The following is a 23,262-nucleotide window of genomic DNA, read 5'->3' on the forward strand; positions in this document are numbered from 1 at the left end:
ATGGCCTTTTAAGGCTGAAGAAACCAAAATTTGTGTTCGACCCCTACGATACTTTGAGTGAGATGATTTATTTGACGTCCAAGTGTGTGTGCAAAAATTTTGTCAAAATCGGTTAGATATACACCTTTCATCTGTTATGGCCTTTTAAGGCTGTAGAAACCACAATTTGTGTCCGATCCAGAGAACAGATTGCTACCATTCGCTTTTATAGCGCACTCATATTTTCGTTGCCCATGACTTGTCTTAATTAAACTTGTTATTATACCCTCCACCATAGGATGGTGGTATACTAATTTCGTCATTCTGTTTGTAACCCCTCGAAATATTCATCTTAGACCCCATAAAGTATATATATATTCATGACGTCATAATATTTTATGTCGATATAGCCATGTCCGTCCGTCTGTCAGTCGAAAGCACGCTAACTTTCGAAGGTGTAAAGCTAGCCGCTTGAAATTTTGCACAAATACTTCTTATAGGTGTAGGTCGGTTGGGATTGTAAATCGGCCATATCGGTCCATGTTTTGATATAGCTGCCATATAAACCGATCTTGGATCTTGAGTTCTTGAGCCAATACTAGGTGCAATTTTTATTGATTTGTGTGAAATTTTGCACGAGGTGTTTTGTTATGATTTCCAACAACTGTGCTAAGTATGGTTGAAATCGGTTCATAACGTGATATAGCTGTTATATAAACCGATCTGGGGTCTTGAATTCTTGAGCCTTTAGAGGGCGCAAATCCTATCCGATTTCGCTGAAATTTTGCATGACGTGTTTTGTTATGACTTTCAAGAATTATGCAATTATTATTTGATTTGGGTGAAATTTTGTACAACGGCTTCTCCCATGACCTTCAATATATGTGTCAAATATGATCTAATACAGCTCCCCTATAAAACCGATCCAATATTCATTCCATTATGGTGCAAATAGGACCATAACTTGATATAGCTCCAATAGCATAGCAATTCTAAAATAAAAGGTGGACCGATCGGGACAATATGGAACTCAAATGAAAGGTGTAGGAGAGTAGAGTACGAATATCATATTAAAAATTGGTTGCAAATATCTAGGCGACCGGCCCAAGCCCAAAGCCGCCCCAAACCTAAAACCGCCCCATAAAGGCATTTTGGACGGTCATGCCAATATGAGACTCAAATGAAAGGTAGAGTTCGAATATGACATTAAAAATGAGATTCGAGAAATGGGGACCGCCACAACCCCCTAAACCAGTCCCAAAATCGTAATATTAGCTGATCATAACTATTGGGTTGCCCAAAAAGTAATTGCGGATTTTTCATATAGTCGGCGTTGACAAATTTTTTCACAGCTTGTGACTCTGTAATTGCATTCTTTCTTCTGTCAGTTATCAGCTGTTACTTTTAGCTTGCTTTAGAAAAAAAGTGTAAAAAAAGTATATTTGATTAAAGTTCATTCTAAGTTTTATTAAAAATGCATTTACTTTCTTTTAAAAAATCCGCAATTACTTTTTGGGCAACCCAATATATGGGGCTCAAATGAAAGGCATTTGGGAGTAGATTACGAATATGAAACTAAAATTTGTGTCCAATTATATGGGTGGCGCTCTTGCCCCTAAAACCACCCCAAATAGGTTAACTGACCAATCTTGACAAGTGATGTATATTTAAAGTAAAAGTGAAGATATTTGAAGGTAGAACACGATTTTGGTATCCTCTTCTGGGGCAAAATGCCAGGGTGTCCCCAACAGGACATATTTACCGAACATGGCAATTTGGGGGTGGGGCGGGCTCCCCGACTCTTGGCATCAGAATTGGATACAAATCCCTGTTCTATATCCGAATGGCTTTCTTTTGAGTACCATATAGCGATGAACGATACATATGTCCAGCTTGTAGGGGTGGGGCTGCCACGCAGACACATGATCCTGAAAAAAGATATAAGTTTTGAGCTCTAATTTTAAATGACTTTCAGTCCGATATTACATGCCCGGTCTGAATGCCTGTTTTTAAGGGGTTTTTGGAGAATGGTAGTAACTCCAAGAAAATTTGACACAAATTTTAATACCATATTCGTATTCTACTCACCAATATTTTTCATCTGAGTCCCATATTGGCATAATCGGCCAATATGGGTGTTTAAAGGGGCTTTAGGATGGGGACGGCTCACTACCTACTTGGACCCAATTTTTAATATCAAATTCGTGCTGTACTTCCAAATACAATATTGTCCCGATAGTTCCAATTTTATTTTTGGGCAGTGCTTTTGTGATAAGGGTGACGGTCCGCTTTCGATACCAACAGATCATAAAGCCTATTGCTCCTTCCAGATCGTAATCCTAATCTGCTCTTGAATACCGTTCACATGAATCCATATTGTCCTGATCGTCTAATATGCCTATTTGAGGTAGTTTCGTGGTCGGGGCTACTACCTAGGTATTTGGACGCAATTTTTAATGAACAGTGATTTTTTTCAGAGCTATAAAAGAACACACAAAATTCAAAAAAATTCATGAAATCTTTATTTGAATCGATAGTACGGTCCTTATAATTTGATGTTTAATGCAAATTTTGACCGTGAGTGCGCTTCAAATGCTCCATTCATTAAGTCCAATTTTGGCATACTCTTTCCAACATTACGGGCGGTAACTCACAAATAAATGCTTCAATGTTGTCTTCTAATGCGTTAATTGAAGCGGGCGTATAGAAATGAGGTTTAACAAAGCCCCACAAAAAATAGTCCCGAACGTGAAATAAAATGTTCACCAAAACTCGCCGCTCAATAAGTCCATTATTACGCGTGCTGTGTGGTATGTGGCACCGTCTTTTTGAAACCACATGCCATGCAAGTCAAGCTCTTGTATTTTTGGCAAAGCAAGTTGGATACCATCTCACGGTAGCACTCACCATTCACAGTTACGTTACGATTCGCATCATCTTTGAAGAAGTGCGGTCCAATGATGCCACCAGCCCATAAACCGTACCAAACGGTGACTTTTCCTGGATGCATTGATAGCTCCTGCTATACTTCTGGCTGATATTCACTCCAAAATCGGCAATTCAGCTTATTTACGCTCCCATTGAGCCGAAAATGAGCTTCGTCGTAGAATGGAATAAGCGCGCGATGAACTTTCTTCACAGAGCACGCATTTTGAAAATAAAATTCAATAGTTTGCAAGCGTTGTTCGTTTGTAAAACGATTCATGGTTAAATTATAGACTAAACTGAAGATGTTTGACAGTGAAACAAAACAAGAAATGTGCGTGAGCTGTTTAAACGAGTGTTGCCAAAAAGATAGTGGCTAAAAAATTACCCTTTACCAAATTCTTACACAACTCCCAAATACCATTAATTTGAGTTCCATAGTGTCCCGACCGGCCCACACTATTACACATTTCAAAAAGATATCTCTACCCATTCTAACACTGCATATTTTTTAGTTTTTTTCGATTTTCTCCCACTGTGCGACGGTTTGCATAAATATCTTCCCAGACAGCCACTAGATCACTGGAGTATTTATTTTTTTGAGTTCAAGAAATGCTCTCGAATTACACAGATCTCTAAAAGTGATGGCTGGACAGTTCAAAATTTACCTTTTCTGGGTGCCGGGCCATAGATATTTTACTGGGGATTTGTAGAGTAGAACTACCTAACACATTCCAGGGAATGTGGAATCTGTGGGTATGCCCTAGCGACATGAAAGCTAGGTTTTATAAATAGAAGGCATTTTCCTTCTCCTTTGCCTAAGTGAGTCTGATGGCTTACTGTCACTTTAATCTAACCATTCGTTGTTTTCAGTTAAAAGATCGACTTGCGGGAAATTTTGAACTTAAAGTTAAATTTTTAACTTAAATGATAAATACGCCTTTGTAACATTCTAATATTATTTCAAAAAGGCTTCTACTTTGACATGGTTTTTTCATTGTCATTTATATTTTTATTATTAAAAAAAATTCTTTGTTCTCTCTAAAATCCTAAAAAAATCCTATCTTTGCTGCAATTCTTTTAAACTCCTCTTAGTCATTTCATCATGCGTTTCTATGCCAATGGCGATGCTAATATTTTTTGGGAGTTCAATTCTTGGAATTTATATGCCCGCACACCAAACAAATCGTGGAAGTCGAAGACGTCAATGGAATCTCCACATATTATCTCATATTGGCGTGATTTAAAGGGAGCGAAAATGGAAAGTATCAAACGAAATGATTTGCCTATTAAAAATTGGTCAAGTTCACGCATACGTCCCGAAGCTTGCTTGCCCTTGTACTATGGTGTAGGTCAACGTTTCATAAGGCTGGAAAAATCATCACCTGCTGGTTTTAAATGTACCGAGATGCCTTTGAATTTGCAAGAGGCTCGCGAAATAAAAGGGCATTATAAACAATTGGCCAAAGAAGAAAAACGTCGAAAGAAAGAACAGCAAAGTTTGGGAAAAAGTAAAAAACAGAAAAATAGATTTTTAAAAAAATGACCACTGAATTACCAGTTATTAATGAATTAATTTTTACTGATGTATAATAAATGATATTTTCTAGCAGTACAACTTTTAATTTGTATGTAAGGAAAGTTCTTAGCGCTTATCTTTATAATTGTATGAGCTTTGGTTCGGCCGGGCCGAATCTTATATACCCCCCACCATGGATCTTCGTTCGGTATCTCTTTGCAGACAAACAGTGGATAAGAATTGCTATGCTATTGGAGCTATATCAGGTTTTGGACTGATTCGGATCATACTCGATTAAGATGTGGGAGACCATAGTAGAAGTCATTGTGCAAAATTTCGACCAAATCGGATAAGAGGTAAAATCGGGGGATCGGATTATATGGGAGTTATATACGGCTATGGACCGGTTCATACCATAGTTGGCACGTATCTTAAAGGTCTCAGGGGAAGTCATTGTACAAAATTTCAGCCAAATCGGATAAAAATTGCGTCCTCTAGAGGCTTAAGAAGAATAATCTCTAGATCGGTTTATATGGGAGCTATATCAGGTAATGAACCGATTTGGACCATACCTATCGTGGTAGTTGCAAGTCAAAACAAAACACTTCATGTGAAATTGAATCCAAATCGGATAATAATTGCGTCCTCTAGATGCTCAAGAAGGCAAGATCCTCCGAGATCGGTTTATATGGCTGCTATATCAGGCTATAAACCGATTTAGACCACATTTAGCACAGTTGTTCGTTGACACAACAAAATATTGGGTTGCCCAAAAAGTAATTGCGGATTTTTTAAAAGAAAGTAAATGCATTTTTAATAACACTTAGAATGAACTTTAATCAAATATAAATTTTTTACACTTTTTTTCTAAAGCAAGCTAAAAGTAACAGCTGATAACTGACAGAAGAAAGAATGCAATTACAGAGTCACAAGCCGTTGAAAAAGTTTGTCAACGCCGACTATATGAAAAATCTGCAATTACTTTTTGGGCAACCCAATACATGACACAAAATTGCCAAATCGGATTAGAATTGCATTCTCTAGGGGCTCAAAGAGTCAAGTTCCAAGATCGGTTTATAGGGCAGCTATATTAGAACATGGGCCGATATGGCCCATTTACAATCTCAACCGAACTACACTAATGTGAAGTATTTGTGAAAAGTTTTAAGTGACTAGCTTTATTCCTGCGAAAGTAAGCGTGTTTTCCACAGACAGAGATGTGGACAGATGGACGGATGTGGCTAAATCGACTTGGAATGTCAAGTCGATCAAGAATATGTATACCTTGTTGGAGGTCACATCTATATTTCGATGCATTACATTCTGGGCAGCAAAATAACAAACGACGGAGGTTCGGAAGCAGACATACGCGTACGTATCAAGAAGGCTAGAGCGCATTTCAGATTCTACAAAGTGTATATATTTTGGATCGTCGTAAAATTCTAAGACGATTTAAAGATGTCCGTGTGTCTGTCCGTCCGTCTGTTGTAATCACTCTACAGCCTTCAAAAATTGAGATATTGAGCTGAAATTTGGCACAGATACGTGTTTCTGATGGACGCTGCTTAAGTTCTTGAACGGGCCAAATCGGACCATATTTGGATATAGCTGTCATAAAGACCGATCTGCCGATAAGGGGTCTGAAGCCCATAAAAGCTTTATATATTACCCGATTTCCGCTGAAATTTGAAACAGTGGGTTATTTAAAAACTCCCGACATCTGACCTAAATATGGATTATATTGGACTTTATTTAGATATAGTTGCCATATTGACCGATCTGCCGATATAGGGTCTAAAGCCTATAAAAGCTTTTTTTTATCCGATTTCGCTGAAATTTGAAACAGTGGGTTATTTGAAGCCTCCCGACATTTGACCTTAATATGGTTCAAATCGGACTATTTGTAGATATAGCTGCCATATAGACCGATCTGCCGATAAAGGGCCTGAAGCCGATAAAAGCTTTATATATTACCCGATTTCGCTGAAATTTTAAACAGTGGGTTATTTAAAAACTCCCGACATCTGACCTTAATATGGATTACATCGGACTATAGTTAGATATAGCTGCCATATAGACCGATCTGCCGATAAAGGGTCTGAAGCCCATAAAAGCTTTACTTTTTATCAGATTTCGCTGAAATTTGAAACAGTGAGTTGTTTATAGCCACCCAACATCCGCTCTTAATATGTTTCAGATCGATCTATATTTAGATATAGCTGCCATACAGATCGATTTTCCGTTTAAGGGTCTATAACCCATAAAAGCTGCATTCATTACCCAATTTCGCTGAAATTTGAATCAGTGAGTTGTTTTAAGCCACCCGTCTTCTGACCCAAATATAGTAAATATCGGAATGTATTTAGATATAGCTGTCATATAGACCGATATGACGATTAAGGGTCTAAAGCTCATAAAAGCTTTATTTTTTACCCGATTTCGACGAAATTTTAAATAGTGAGTTTGTTTAAGCCTCCCGTTATCCGACCCACATATGAATCAGATCAGACTATATAGATATAGCTGTCATAAAGACTGATCTTCCAATTAAGGGTCTTAATCCCATAAAAAGTAGATTTATTTTTTATTGGTGTGGATCCTCCCCCTAATCCTAATTTTTAGAAATGTCAGATCTCAGAGATGGGTAGTGCGATTTTAGCGAAATTGTATGTGTTCTCTTATATTAACTCTAAAAACAAAAATGTGGCATCCAAATTTCGGAGGGGGAGCTCGGGGGGCCGCCCTACCCCCAAAAACCCACCAAATGTATATATTGACCAATCACAACAATATAGGACTCAAATGAATGGTATTTAAGATTAGAAAACGTTTCTGATATCCAATTGTCGGACCAAGTGTTTGAGGGACCGCCCCAACCCCCAAAATAATCCTAAATCGGACATATTTACCGAACATGGCAATATGGGAGTCAAATGAAATGTATTTGCGAGTAGAATATGAATCTAATATCCAAATGTGGGACCAAGTTTCTGGGGGTCCATCCCTTCCCCAAATAGGACTTATTTATTGACCATGGCAATATGATGCTCAAATAAAAGGTTTTGTGAGTGTAGAATACGAATCTGATATCCCAATGTTGGACCAAGAGTTTTGGGGGCCGCTCCTCTTCAAAACCACCTCCGAAAGAGGAAAAAGTAACGACCATAGCCATATGGGTCTCAAATGAAAGGTCTTTGGGAGTAAAGCACGAATCTGTTATGAACATTCGGGAAAAGTGTCTATGGGGCCACACCATCCCCATAACACCACCCAAATAGGACGTATTTGCTGACCATTGCAATATGGGTCTCAAATAAGATGTATTTTAGAGTAGAAAACTAATCTGATATATATTTTCGGGGCCAAGTCGCTGAGTGGCCGCCCCATCCCCCAAACCGGACATGTTTGCAGACTATGGAAACATGGGGCTCCAATGAAAGGTCATTGGGAGTAGACTACGAATCTGTTATCAACATTCGGGACCAACTGTCTAGGGGATGTCCCACCACCACAACAACCCCCAAATAGGACGTATTTGCTCACCATTACAATTTGGGTCTTAAAAAGAGTGGAGCTCGATATTGATAGTTTTTAGGGTTCATACCCCAAACCGGACTTATTTACTGAATTTTGCAAATTCCTACACCTACCCTACAGTTATAAATTCGGGCAATAAATATATGTATATGAGAGTTATATCTAAATCTGAACCGAATTTTTTTCAAACAGATCGTTTGAAAATTGTTGTTACGAAGGCAACTTAAGTGCAAATCCGGCGATAAATATATATGGGAGAACTATCCAAATCTGAACTGATATTGGTGAAATCTTGCAGATATGTTAAGATCAGTAACAAAACAATCCGTGCCAAATTTTGTGCAGATCGGTTGTAGTTACTACTGCCATTTAAGTGCAAATCGGGCGATACATATGTATGGGAGCTATATCTATATATATATATATATCAGAAAGTGATTCTGAGTCGATCGGTTAACTTATTAATAGGTCTAGCTCTTCTCCTTCTTAGCGTTGCAAACAAATGCACAAACTTATAATACCCTGTACCACAGTGTTGGTGTTGGGTATAAAAACGAGAAGAATTTTAACATTTTAACGAATATTTTATTATAATAAACATAATTTAAGGTGCAATTAAAGACATGGGTCCTTTGAAATTGTGGTGATTTTTACAAACAAACCATATAACCATACATAAATATATGTACATATGCAGAATATCTTAGACTTTTCTGGAAACCCCGTATATACATATATTTACAAATAATGATACAAGCTTTGTGTGTAAAAATCATTTTTTTCTAAACCATCCACTTTACTTCTTCCTGTTGTTTTGAATTTTTGACTTTTCCTTTTGAGGAGTGCTACTTCCATTTTGCTTCTCAAGATTAGCTTCGATTTTGGCTAATTTTGCCAAATTATCACTGATAGCACGAGCCGCTCTTAGACTAATGGGCATGGGTGAACATTTGAATCCAAGCGGTGGTGCACGTTGCAGACGTATAAAGCGACAACCTACCCCATAATAAGAGGGAAGACAAGCTTCGTAGCGTATACGAGATTGCGGGCACTCCTTTTTATCGAAGTACAAATGTTTCTTCAAAACTCTTCTTAGGGCAGCTCCTTCCAAATCTCTGTAGACAAACATTGTGCGAGGTTGAGGTGTACGACATTTCCATGATTTATGGGGATTACGACAATAGAGGCTCCAAATGGGCGGTATGTCATAGAAAAAATTTATATCGGTGGTTGGATAAAATTTCATGATGATTGGCTTGATGATCTTTCACAGAAACAAAAAATTTTAAACTATATTTACTTTTAGTTTTTTTTTTTTTTCAATAAACAAAATGACGTTGAAGTTTTGAAAAATACAGAGTTTGACAGTATGTTAAAACAAGAGGAAGGAATGTGTACCATAGGGTAGACCGACTGAATATTAATGTTAAAATTTATTTGGATTTACAAAACGCGCAGAATGGGTTAAATGTTCCGTCATAGCCAATCAAAGTACGTAAGTATAGATTTCCAAACATATCCATGGTATTGAGTATCCAAAGTTAGGCTTGGCCCAATTGAACACGTTTTCACTTGTTCAAATCCATTTTTACAACATCTTACATATAAAATTGAATTTGTGTAGGGAGGGGGACGGACCCTCCCCCTTACCCCAATAGTACTACCCAAAAATAAAAGGGGACCGATAGGGACAATATGGTAATCAAATGAAAAGTTTTCATGAGTAGAGTACGAATTTCATATTAACAAGTAAAAGCGTGCTAAGTTCGGCCGGGCCGAATCTTATATACCCTCCACCATGGATCGCATTTGTCGAGTTGTTTTCCCGGCATCTCTTCTTAGGCTAAAAAGGATATAAGAAAAGAGTTGCTCTGCTATTAAAACGATATCAAGATATGGTCCGGTTCGGACCACAATTAAATTATATGTTGGAGACCTGTGTAAAATTTCAGCCAATTCGTTTAAGAATTGCGCCCATTGGGGCTCACGGAGTAAAATAGAGAGAACGATTTATATGGGATCTGTATCGGGCTATAGACCGATTCAGACCATAATAAACACGTTTGTTGATGGTCATGAGAGGATCCGTCGTACAAAATTTCAGGCATATCGGATAATAATTGCGACCTCTAGGGGTCAAGAAGTCAAGATCCCAGATCGGTTTATATGGCAGCTATATCAGGATATGAACCGATTTGAACCTTATTTGACACACTTGTTGAAAGTGAAAATAAAATACGTCATGCAAAATTTCAGCCAAATCGGATAGGAATTGCGGCCTCTAGAAGCTCAAGAAGTCAAATCCCCAGATCTGTTTATATGACAGTTATATCAGGTTATGGACCGATTTCAACCATACTTGGCACAGTTGTTGGATATCATGACGAAATACTTCGTGCAAAAACTCATTCAAATCAGATAAGGATTGTACCCTCTAGAGGCTCAAGAAGTCAAGACCCAAGATCGGTTTATATGGCAGCTATATCAGGTTATGAACCGATTAAAACTATACTCGGCACAGTTGTTGGGTATCATAACAAAGCACGTCGTGTTATCAAGAAGTCAAGACCCAAGATCGGTTTATATGGCAGCTATATCAGGTTATGGACCGATTTCAACCATACTTAACACAGTTGTTGGATATCATAACAAAGCACGTCGTGCAAAATTTCATTCCAATCGGATAAGAATTGCGCGCTCTAGAGGCTCAAGAAGTCAAGACCCAAGATCGGTTTATATGGCAGCTATATCAAAACATGGACCGATATGGCCCATTTAGAATACCAACCGACCTACACTAATAAGAAGTATTTGTGCAAAATTTCAAGCGGCTAGCTTTACTCCTTCGGAAGTTAGCGTGCTTTCGACAGACAGACGGACGGACGGACGGACGGACGGATGGACGGACGGACGGACGGACGGACAGACGGACGGACATGGCTAGATCGACATAAAATGTCTCGACGATCAAGAATATATATACTTTATGGGGTCGCAGACGAATATTTCGAGTAGTTACAAACAGAATGACGAAATTAGTATACCCCCCATCTTATGGTGGAGGGTATAAAAATTGGGTCCAAATAACTGGGGGGCCGCCCTAACCCCAAAACACCATGACATGACAATATGGGACTTAAATGAAAGGTATTCGGGAGTAGATTATGGATATGGTCAGGAAGAAGAAATATGCTTTATAATTTGTTGATATCGGAAGGGGGCGGACCCTCCCCGTTACCCCAAAAATACCACCCAAAATCACAAGTGGACCGATAAAGACAATATGGATATCAAATGAAAGGTAATGAAGAGTAGAATACGAATATGGTATAAAAAAATTGGGTCCAAGTACCCAGGAAGTTGCCCTAACCCCAAAATATCTAAAAGCAAACAAATTGGTTGTCCATATCAATATGGGGCTTAAATGAAAGGTATTCGGGAGTAGATTACGAATCTGTAGATTACGAATCAAATAGGCATATGACCCATCATGACCATATGAGACTCGGTTTGTTTGTTTGTTCCGTGATTAAAAAAAGGAAGCATAGGTTATATAATTTTTAGATATCGGATGGTGGCTGATCCTCCAAAAGAGGACTGATGGGCTCAATATGGGTATCAAATGAAAGGTATGCGAGACTAGAAAATGAATATCATATTAAATTTTGGGTCCAAGTACCCAGCGGGCCGCCCTAACAATAATACACCTCCAATCAGATATATTCGACGTTGCTATCAATTAGGTCTAAGTAATGGGAGGTCGCCCCACCCCCAAATACCCCGAAATGGGCATATCAGCCGACCATGGCTATATATAGGATTCGGATGAAAGATATTTGGGAGTAGATTAAAAATATGACATTAAAATTTGCGTTCAAGTTAAGGTGGCTCTTTTCCTCCTAAAAAATACGTCGAATATATTTATTGACCCATTATGGCAATATGGGACTTGAATGAATCGTATTTGAGAGTAGAAAACGAATTTGATATCCAATTTTGGGGGTACGCCCTAAATCATCCCTAAAACTGAACTTTATTTCCGACTATAGCAATATGAAGCTCAAATCAACGGTATTTGGGAGTATAGAACGAATTTTATATCTATTTTCAGGTCAAAGTGCCGGTGGCCTCCCCAGTCCCAAAACACACTTCAAACGGTTCATACTTACCGACCATGACAATATGGGGTTCAAAGTAAAGGGATTTGGGGGTGGACATGAATTTGATATCCATATTTGAGTCGAAATGTCTCCCCTAAAAAGCACTTCTCATTACCCTAATTACAAAAATACCAGATCGCGGAGATTGGTAATGCGATTAGTTCGAAATTTTGTCCACTCTAACATTCGTTTGGGCGTAGAGTATAAATTTACCCAGGAACAGAGCAGGGGCAAACTTTTAACCCTTGAATGAGTGCTTTCCGATTCAAGTTGAGTTTGTTAACAATAAGGGATCCTTTTTATAGCCGAGTCCAAACGGAGTCCCACAGTGCGACACCTCTTTGGGGAGAATTTTTTACATGACCATGCATGGTATGGTACCTTGCAAATGTCGCCGGCCTTAAGAGGGGACAACCACCGCTTTAAATTTTGTCCGAAGTTCCACCAGGATTCGAACGCAGGCCTTCAGCATCATTGGCGGACATGTGCTACAGTAGCACGATATCCACATTCAGGGTGAAGTGTCCCCACCCTAAAGACATATTAGAGAGTAAAAGAAGGCGCAGCGCAGCGGGCCCTGTCCAGCTAGTTTGAATATATTTTTATACCCTACACCACCACTGTGGTACAGGGTATGATAGATTTGTGCATTTGTTTGCAACGCTAAAAAAAGGGAAGAGCTAGACTCACTGATAAGTATACCGGTCGATTCAGAATCACTTTCTGATTCGATTTAGCCATGTCCGTCTGTGAATCCATGTATTCTTGTAATTAAAGTGCAGATCGTATTTGTTGTCCAGTAATCACGAAATTTTGCACATGTCGCTTTTTTAGCCCAAGGGCAAACTTTATTGATTTTGGTAAAAATCGGTTCAGATTTAGATATAGCTCCCATATATATGTATAGCCCAAATTGAAGATAAATGGCCGTAGTAACTACAATGTTCAACTGATCTGCACAAAATTTGGCATGAATTGTTTCGTAACTGATTTTAACATATATGCAAATTTTCATCAAAATCGGTTCAGTTTTAGATATAGCTCCCATATATATGTATCGCCCGATTTGCACTTAAATGGCCGTAGTAGCTACAATTTTCAATCGATCTGCACAACATTTGGCACGGACTGTTTCGTAACTGATTTTAACATATATGCAAATTTTCATCGAAATCGGTTCAGTTTTAGATATAGCTCCCATATATATGTATTGCCCGATTTGCACTTAAATGGCCGTAGTAGCTACAATTTTCAACCGATCTGCACAAATTTTGACACGGTTTGTTTTGCTACTGAAATTAGCATATCTGCGAGATTTCATCAAAATCGGTTAAGATATATATGTATCGCCTGATTTACACTTATAAGGCTGTAATAAACACAATTTGTAACCGATTACTTAAAAAGTCGGTTCAGATTTAGGTATAGCTCTCATATACATATATATTTATATATTGCCCGAAGTTTTAATTGTATATTGCCCGAAGTTTTAATTGTATTGTCGGTTCCGCCCAATTTTTCCCTTTCCTTACAGGTTTATTTTAGTTGGTTGACATTATTTGTTTATTTTTTTCCTGTATGATGTTATGGAATAGTTTTGTTTTCAGCAATAAACACTTTTATTTAATATTTTAATACCCACCACCGAAGGATGGGGGTATATTCATTTTGTCATTCCATTTGTAACACAATGTCCATTTCCGTAAAAATCTAAGACGATCTAGATATGTCCGTCCGTCTGTCTGTTGAAATCACGCTACAGTCTTCAAAAATAGAGATATTGAGCTGAAACTTTCCACAGATTCTTTTTTTTTGTCCATAAGCAGGTTAAGTTCGAAGATGGGCTATATCGGACTATATCTTGATATAGCCCCCATATAGACCGATCCGCCGATTTGGGGTCTTAGGCCAATAAAAGCCACATTTATTATCCGATTTTGCTGAAATTTGGGACAGTGAGTTGTGTTAGGCCCTTCTACTTCCTTCGTCAAATTGGCTCAGATCGGTCCAGATTTGGATATAGCTGCCATATAGACCGATCCTCCGATTTAGGGTCTTAGGGCCATAAAAGCCACATTTTTTATCCGATTTTGCTGAAATTTGGGACAGTGAGGCACCTGGACATGCCTCTTAAATTTGGACCAGATCGGTTCAGATTTGAATATAACTGCAATATGGACCGGTCCACCGATTTAGGGTCTTCGGCCCATAAAAGTCACATTTATTATCCAATTTTGCTGAAATCTGGGACAGTGAGTTGTGTTAGGCCCTTCTATTCCCTTCGTCAATTTGGGTCAGATCGGTCCAGTTTTGAATATAGCTACCATATAGACCGATCCTCCGATTTAGGGTCTTAGGGCCCATAAAAGGCGCATTTATAATCCGATTTTGCTGAAATTTGGGACAGTGAGGCACCTGGACATGCCTCTTCAATTTGGACCAGATCGGTTCAGATTTGGATATAGCTGCCATATAGAACGGTCCTCCGATTTAGGGTCTTATGCCTACAAAAGCCACATTTATTATCCGATTTTGATAAAATTCGGGACAGTGAATTGTGTTAGACCCATCGACATCCTTCGTCAATTTGGCCCAGATCGGTCCAGATTTGGATATAGCTGCCATATAGACCGATCCTCCGATTTATGGTGTTAGGCCCATAAAAGCCACATTTATTATCCGATTTTGCTGAAATTTGGGACAGTGAGTTGTGTTGGGCCCTTCGACATTCCTCTTCAATTTGGCCCAGATCGGTTCAGATTTGGATATAGCTGCCATATAGACCGATTTATTGATTTAAGGTTTTGGGCCTATAAAATGCTCATTTATTGTCCGATGTCGCCGAAATTTGGGACAGTGAGTTAAGTAAAGCCCCGTGACATACTTCTCCAATATCGCACAGATCGGTCCAGATTTGGATATAGCTGCCATATAGACCGATATCTAGGTTTTAGGTTTTGGGGCCATAAGCGACGCATTTATTGTCCAATGTCGCTAAAATTTGAGACAGTGAGTTTAGTTAGGCTCTTCGACGTCCTTCTTCAATTTTGCCCAGATCGTTCCAGATTTGAATATAGCTTCCATATAGACCGATCTCTGGAAATATGGGACAGTGGTTCAGATCGGTTTATTTTTAGATATTGCTACTGTACTTATTAGTATTTGGTCCAAATCGGAACATATTTTGATATAACTGATATGGGGCATAAGGTATGAAATTTTCACCGAATTTTGAAGAAAGCTGGCCCGGCCGAACTTAACGCCTTTTAACTTGTTTGTTTATTTTTTTTTTCCTATATGATGTTATGGAATAGTTTTGTTTTCACCAATAAAGACTTTTATTTATTATTTTCTATAGTTTTTTTTTATTTCATTGTCTTTAAAGTTGACATAAAAAAACAAAATTTTTTTCATCCTTACGCCTTTCTTTTAGCTGTGGTTTATTATTCACTATATCCCGCGAATAAGCCCTTGTTGTTGTTGTTATACAGCAAAACACGCACAATACAAAAATCTTGACCACATGCCTCATTAAAGACCACATTGCTTTAGCAGGATTTATAAAATTTTCCTTCAAACTTTTATATGAATTTAAACACAATTTTATTAAAATCTCCTTCAGTATATTCGTTTCAAAAATTATTTTAAATTGAACCGAGCAACACGTCTTCAACCGCTAACGCTTCATATGAAACTGTGTCTTGCATTTTGTAAAAATTCGTAAAGCCACTCAAAAATCCCAGTCAAACAACAAAAGTCAAACAAATAGTCAAACTAACAAAAAAGGCCAATAACAACGACTAGTAAAGAGACAGCTTCAAAAAAAAAAAAAAAAAAAAAAAACGATGAAAAAAAATAATACCAACATTAAGTCAAGTTTTATTGTTTCAATCTTACCAATTTGAATGCTATGCAACAACATCACATCTTGTTCAACAATTCAATTCAATGGTTGGTTTATGGATGGTTTGGGGAATGCACGCATGCCCATTTCATCACAACATTTGCAAAAGACCCAAATTAATCACCCATGAAGGGCTGTAAACCTCTAACATATGTAAATCGGTTATGAAATGAACTATCGTTTACAAGTTAGAATTGACAACTAATAATATATAGAAATGTTTATACATTTAAACAAGTAACTACCCGAATATTTAGTGTTTCCCAAACCCAATCCCTTTGCGGAACAAATGAAAGGGAAACTAGCTTCTCACAATATCAATTGAGTGCTGCCCGATTCAACTTTAAGCTCAGGGGACCTCCTGTTTTATGCTGAGTCTGAACGGCGTGTCACTGAAAAGTGACACCTCTTGGTTAAGAAGTTATACATGGCTGAAATACTAACAAATGTCGCCAGCATTTGGTGAGGGGATAACCACCGCTGAAAAATGTTTTAAGGTGTTCTCGCCGGCAGGATTTGAACCCGCACGCTTGGGCACGATAGGTGGGCATGCTAGCCTATGCACCACGGTGACTCCCAACTACCCGAATATGTTCTTCTAAAATCACATTTTTTCTTGATAATATTTTTAATTGGCTCATATTCCGATTCCGATTGTGGTCTTTTTATACTCTATACCACCACTGTGGTGCATGGTATGATAACTTTGTGCATTTGTTTGCAACGCTAAGAAGGAGAAGAGCTAGACCTATTGCTAAGCATACCGATCGGCTTAGAATCCCATCCTGATTCGATTTAGCTTTGTCCGTCTGTCCGTCTGTCCATCTATCCATGAATTCTTGTGATCAAGTTACAGGTCGCATTTAATGTTCGATTGTCATGAAATTTTGCACAAGTCTCTTTTTTGGCCCAAAGACAAAAGCTATTGATTTTGAAATAAGCTGGATCAGATTAAGATATAGCTCCCATATATATCTTTCATTCTATATGGACTTTAAAGGCTATAGAAGCCACAATTTTGGTCCGATCTTTACAAAATTTGCCATGGGTTGTTCTATTCAACGTCCTCACATGTGTGTAACATTTCCTCAAAATCGGTGCAGATTGGGATATAGCTCCCATATATAACTTTCAACCGATCTTTACAAAATTTTGGGTGAAGCGTTTTCTTTAAAGTCTCAATACGAGTGCAAAATTCAACAAGTAAAAAGGCGTTAAGTTCGGCCGGGCCGAATTTTGGATACCCACCACCTAGGGTATATATGTAAACCACCTTTCATCAAAATCCAGTGAAAATTGCATATCTTATGTCCCATAGCAGTTACATCGGAATATGATCCGATTTGGACCAAATACTAATAAGTACAAGTCATTGTTCGATTACGTATAAACAAAATTTTGGTCCTTTTAGGAGCTAAAGCTGAAAAAAACCGATCTGAACCATATACAACATAGATGTCGAAAAGCCTAACATAAGTCAATGTGTCAAATTTCAGTTAAATCGGATTATAAATGCGCCTTTTTTGGGGTCAAGACTTTAAATCGAGATATCGGTCTATATGGCAGCTTTATGCAAATCTTGATCGATCTAGACCAAATTGCAGAAATATATGGAGGGGATTAACTTAACTCTTTGTCCCAAATTTCGGCTTTATCGGACAATAAATACGCCTTTTATGGGCCCAAAATATTAAATCAAGAGATCGGTCTATATGGCAGCTATTTATATCCAAATCTTGACCGATCTTTGCCATAATGCAGAACTATGTCAAGGGGTTTAACTTAACTCACTGTCCCAAATTTGGGCGACATCGGACAATAAATGCGCCTTTTATGGGGCAAAGACCCTAAATCGGAGGATCGGTCTATATGGCAGCTATATCCAAATCTGGACCGATAAGGGCCAAATTGACGAAGGATGTCGAGGGGCCTAACACAACTCATTTTCCCAAATTTCAGCAAAATCGGATAATAAATGTGGCTTTTATTGGCCTAAGACCCTAAATCGAAGGATCGGTCTATATGGCAGCTATATCCAAATCTGGACCGATCTGAGCCAAATTTACGAAGGATGTCTACGGGCCTAACACAACTAACTGTCTAAAATTTCAGCAAAATCGGATAATAAATGTGGCTTTTATTGGCCTAAGACCCTAAATCGGAGGATCGGTCTATATGGCAGCTATATCCAAATCTGGACCGATCTGAGCCAAATTTACAAAGGATGTCTACGGGCCTAACACAACTAACTGTCTCAAATTTCAGCAAAATCGGATAATAAATGTGGCTTTTACTGGCCTAAGAACCTAAATCGGCCGATCGGTCTGTATGGGGGCTATATCACGATATAGTCCGATATAGCCCATCTTCGAACTTATCCTGATTATGGACAAAACAAGAACCTGTGCAAAACTTCAGCTCAATATCTCTATTTTTAAAGACTGTAGCGTGATTTCAACAGACAGACGGACGGACATGTCTAGATCGTCTTAGATTTATATATACTTTGTAGGGTCGGAAATGGATATTTCGATGTGTTGCAAACGGAATGACAAAATGAATATACCCCATCCTTCGGTCGTGGGTATAAAAAGGCATTAAATACCTATAACCAAAGCTGGACCGATTTGGACCAAATTAAACAAGGATATAATAATTATCCTATTTTGTTATAACCCCACTACTATATCCGTAGGGTTAGGTTAGGTAAGAGTGGCAGTCTTTTACAGACTCACTTAGACCATTTTTTAAATCCATTGTGATACCACAGTAGGGACAGACCAAGGCTTCTGGCGGGAATCGAACCCACGACCCCTGCACTAGTAATCCAAGCACGCTACCAACTCGGCTACCGGGGCGCCCTACTATATTAGTAGTTATATCTTAAAAGAAGCTGGTCTCGATCAGATTTTATTCAGGTCCCGAGAACTCATATGCAAGTAACATTTTCAGATAATTAATCTACTTTTTATGGGATAACGACCCTAAATTGAAAGATCGGTCAATATGACAGCTATATCTATACAGTTTGATCTGACTCATATGTGTGTCGGATATTGGGAAGCTTAAACCAACTCACTATTTAAAATTTCGACGATATCGGGTAATAAATAAAGCTTTGTTGGGCTTTGGACACTTTATCGGCAGATCGGTCTATATAGAAGCTATATCTAAATATAGTCCGATCTGAACCATATTTAGGCCAGATGTCGGCAGGGTTAAAATAACTTACTGTTTCAAATTTCAGCGATATCTGGTAATAACTAAAGCTTTTATGGGTTTCGGACCCTTTAACGGCATATCGGTCTATGTGGCAGCTATATCTAAATATAGTCCGATCTGACCAATATTTGGGTCAAATGTCTGGAAGCCTTGGACAACTCACTGTTTCAAATTTCAGCAAAGTCGGATAGAAAATAAAGCATTTATGGGAATTAAAACCTTTATCGGCAGATCGGTCTATATAGCACCTATATCCAAATATGGTCCGATTTGGCCCGTTCAAGTACTTAACCATCGTGCATTAAAAAAATGTATCTGTGCCAAATTTCAGCTTAATATCTAAATTTTTGAAGGCTATAGGGTGATTCCAACAGCTGTTTGTTTGCAGCCGGGCAATGACGTAGAAAATGCTCCAACATATTCTCACCATCTTCCCCGAGGGCAAACTTTACACATATCCGCTTCATGTTCTTAAGCTGAATGATAAGCGTCCTCCTATTTTTAGCCGAGTCCGAACGGGTCGCCGCAGTGCGACACCTCGTATAGGAGAAATTTTTCCGTGGCGTAGTATCTTAAAAATGGCGCCAGCATTAGGGGGCAATAACCACCGTAGATAATTTTTCTGATGGACTCACTAGTATTCGAATCCAGGCTTTCAACCTCATATGCGAAGTTGCTAACCTCTGCGTTACGATGGCCTCCGATGGCGGGCAAAGAAGATGCTCAACCTCAACGTCTCGTTTTAACACCATACCTCCTCATGCATTCCGTGATCGCCCGGATCTCCGCCTTCAGGACCTTTTATGGTCAGGCAGTCTTAAACAAGTTTAATTCCCTGCGTTCTCAATGTAGACCTCTACGCAAACTCTTTCCTCTAGCTTTGATCCATCCGTGTAACATGATCTTCCAGACGGGAATACTAGGGTTCCGTCAGTTCAAGACTGTGCCGCTGGCAACAGTGTCTCGCGTTCGACCTCAAGTGTCGTCTCAGGTATCCGATCGGAAACCTCTTCCTTTCCTTCCAGGCTTCCAATCGTTGCCTCGATTATACCTGCTCCCATCCCCAATCCATTATCCCATCGCCTTATGTCTGATAGCCGCAGTGGCTGCATCACATTTTATCTGTATGTCAATGGGTCGGGTATCTAGAATAGTCTCCAGTGCCCTAGTGGGCGTGGTCCTCATCGCTCCGGCTATGCCAAGATAATTATTCTCCGGACCTGTTGTATTATCCTTACGTTGAACTTTTTCTCCATCGCAGTCCACCAAACTACTGAGGAGTAAGTAAGTATTGGTCTAATCACGATTCCTGTAGAGCCAGTTGACTATCCTCGAATTCAGTCCCCATTTTGAACCTACATCCTGTCTACATAGCGCCCGACATCTCTAAGCCTTCTCAGTACGCTTCTGAACGTGACACTTCCAATTAAGTTTCCTATCTAAGATCACTCCTAAGTATTTGACCTTGTCATATGTCGAAGTCGTTTTATTGAGGAAACCTGGTGCGTCACCTTTGTCTTCCTCGTAAACATGCATATTTCAGACTTCTCTGGGTGAAAATTGAAACTCCTGGGTCTAGCCCAGTCATATGCCATATGCAAGACCCTTTCGGCCCTTCTGCATAGCTGGTTCGGATCCTTACCCCTAGGAAGTATTATAATATCTTCTGCATAGCATAGGTTTAAATCTCTCCTTAATCAGCATCCTTTATAGGTTATTTATTGTGGTCTTCCAAAGGATTTGTGATAAAATGTCGCCTTGTGCCACTTTCTCCCTTATATTTACGTCATGGGACCCTTAATTTATCCACCTGTTCCTTAGCATATATCTATCTAGTCTCTAGTCTCTAAGGAGCCGGTCCACCTGGTACCGGTCTAAGGATTGGATCAATGCATCGGTCCGCACATTATTAAACGCCCACTTGATGTCAATGCAAACCTCCAATACGTGCTTCTTGGCATCGAAGGTTTCTTCTATTTTGTGCACAACCTCGTGCAGGGCAGTCTCCACCGACCTTCCCTTGACATAGGCATGCTGTTTGCATTTAAGCAGTTTGCTGGATGCCCTACTCGTGGTTGCCCACACTTTATCATGGCATCGTAGGATTTTTCTATTTTATGCACTACCCCGTGCAGGGCAGCCTTCTATTGACATGGGAATGCTGTTTGTATTTGAGCTGTTCGCTGAATGTCCTACTCTTTATCGTGGTATCCACAATGCGTTCGATGGTTTTGGATAGAAAGGACGCAGGGCTTATAGGCCTGTAGGCCTTTGGTGTCGCATAACTTGCCTTGCCGGGCTTGGGTATAAACAACATCCTTACGTCCTGCCAGGTTTTCGGAGTATATGCAAGTCCTAGGCACGCTGTGAAAATTGTGTCCAGATGAAGAGCCAGATAGTCGGCCTCTTTTTGTAGTAAAGCCGCAAATATTCCATTAGGTCCGGGTGACTTAAATCGTTTAAGCTCCTCAAGGCTTCCTTGACCATAAATTCAGTTATGAAAGGACTTCGATCAACCTCATTATTCCAAGATTTCGGTGTCTCCGTGAGTCCCGTCGTATCCTGTGGAACATGTGTTTTCATCAAAAGCCTCAACTTGTCCTCCGTTGTTTCTGCTCTCACTCCCATGTTGTCTTCTAACGTTCCAGTTTGCACATGAGTTTTTGAGAGAAAATTGTTATACCCTCCACCATAAGATGGGGGGTATACTAATTTTGTCATTCTGTTTGTTACTACTCGAAATATTCGTCTGAGACCCCATAAAGTATATATATTCTTGATCGTCGCGACATTTTATGTCGATCTAGCCATGTCCGTCCGTCTGTCCGTCCGTCCGTCTGTCTGTCGAAAGCACGCTATCTTCCGAAGGAGTAAAGCTAGCCGCTTGAAATTTTGCACAAATACTTCTTATTAGTGTAGGTCGGATGGTATTGCAAACGGGCCATATCGGTCCATGTTTTGATATAGCTGCCATATAAACCGATCTTGGATCTTGACTTCTTGAGCCTCTAGAGGGCGCAATTCTTATCCGAATGGAATGGAATTTTGCACGACGTGTTTTGTTATGATACCCAACAACTGTGCCAAGTATGGGTTAAATCGGTCCATAACCTGATATAGCTGCCATATAAACCGATCTTGGGTCTTGACTTCTTGAGCCTCTAGAGTGCGCAAATCTTATGCGATTAGAAATAAATTTTTCACCACCTTTTTTTGTTATGATATCCAACAATTGTGCCAAGTATGGTTCAAATCCGTCCAAAATCTGATATAGCTGTCATATAAACCGATCTGGGGTCTTGACTTCTTGAGCCTCTAGCGTGCGCAATTCTTATACGATTTGAACAAATTCTTGCACGAAATATTTTGTTATGATATCCAACAACTGTGCCACGTATGGTTCAAATCGGTTCATACCCTGATATAGCTGTCATATAAATAGATCGGGGGACTTGACTTTTTGAACTTCTAGAGGGAGAAATTCCTATCCGATTTGGCTGAAATTTTGCATGATGTATTTTATTCTTACTTTCAACAACTGTGTCAAATAAGGTTCAAATTGGGTCATAACCTGATATATCTGCCATATAAACCGATCTGGGATCTTGACTTCTTGAGCCTCTAGAGGTCGGAATTATTATCCGATTTACCTGAAATTTTACCATCAACATATGTGTTTATTATGGTCTGAATAGGTCTATAGCCCGATACAGCTCTCATATAAATCGATCTCTATTTTACTTCTTGAGCCCCCAAAGGCCGCAATTCTTATTCGAATTGGCTGACATTTTACACAGGTCTCCAACATATAATTTAATTGTGGTCTAAACCGGACCATATCTTGATATCGCTCTAAAAGCAGAGCAAATATTTTCTTATATCCTTTTTTTGCCTAAGAAGAGATGCCGGAAAAAGAACTCGACAAATGCGATCCATGGTGTAGGGTATATAAGATTCGGCCCGGCCGAACTTAGCACGCTTTTACTTGTTTCTGATGGTCTCGCCAGGATTTGAAC

At 39.1% G+C, this 23,262-nt stretch overlaps 2 protein-coding genes across 2 annotated transcripts; one reads left to right on the top strand and one right to left on the bottom strand.

The window, feature by feature from the left end:
- The first annotated feature begins 4,009 nt into the window (after positions 1–4,009).
- On the top strand, positions 4,010–4,450 carry LOC131994827 (uncharacterized). The gene has a single exon (XM_059361743.1). It carries the CDS (start codon positions 4,010–4,012, stop codon positions 4,448–4,450), a length of 441 nt encoding a protein of 146 aa, XP_059217726.1.
- Positions 4,451–8,756: 4,306 nt separating this feature from the next.
- LOC131994828 (uncharacterized) lies at positions 8,757–9,089 on the bottom strand. The gene has a single exon (XM_059361744.1). It carries the CDS (start codon positions 9,087–9,089, stop codon positions 8,757–8,759), a length of 333 nt encoding a protein of 110 aa, XP_059217727.1.
- Positions 9,090–23,262: the final 14,173 nt, after the last annotated feature.

The sequence above is a fragment of the Stomoxys calcitrans genome, chromosome 2 (genome assembly GCF_963082655.1).
Source record: "Stomoxys calcitrans chromosome 2, idStoCalc2.1, whole genome shotgun sequence".
Taxonomy (NCBI): domain Eukaryota; kingdom Metazoa; phylum Arthropoda; class Insecta; order Diptera; family Muscidae; genus Stomoxys; species Stomoxys calcitrans.

Coding starts and splice junctions, on each gene's coding strand:
- LOC131994827 (XM_059361743.1), top strand. CDS start 4,010: ATGCGTTTCTATGCCAATGGCGATGCTAATATTTTTTGGGAGTTCAAT.
- LOC131994828 (XM_059361744.1), bottom strand. CDS start 9,089: ATGTTTGTCTACAGAGATTTGGAAGGAGCTGCCCTAAGAAGAGTTTTG.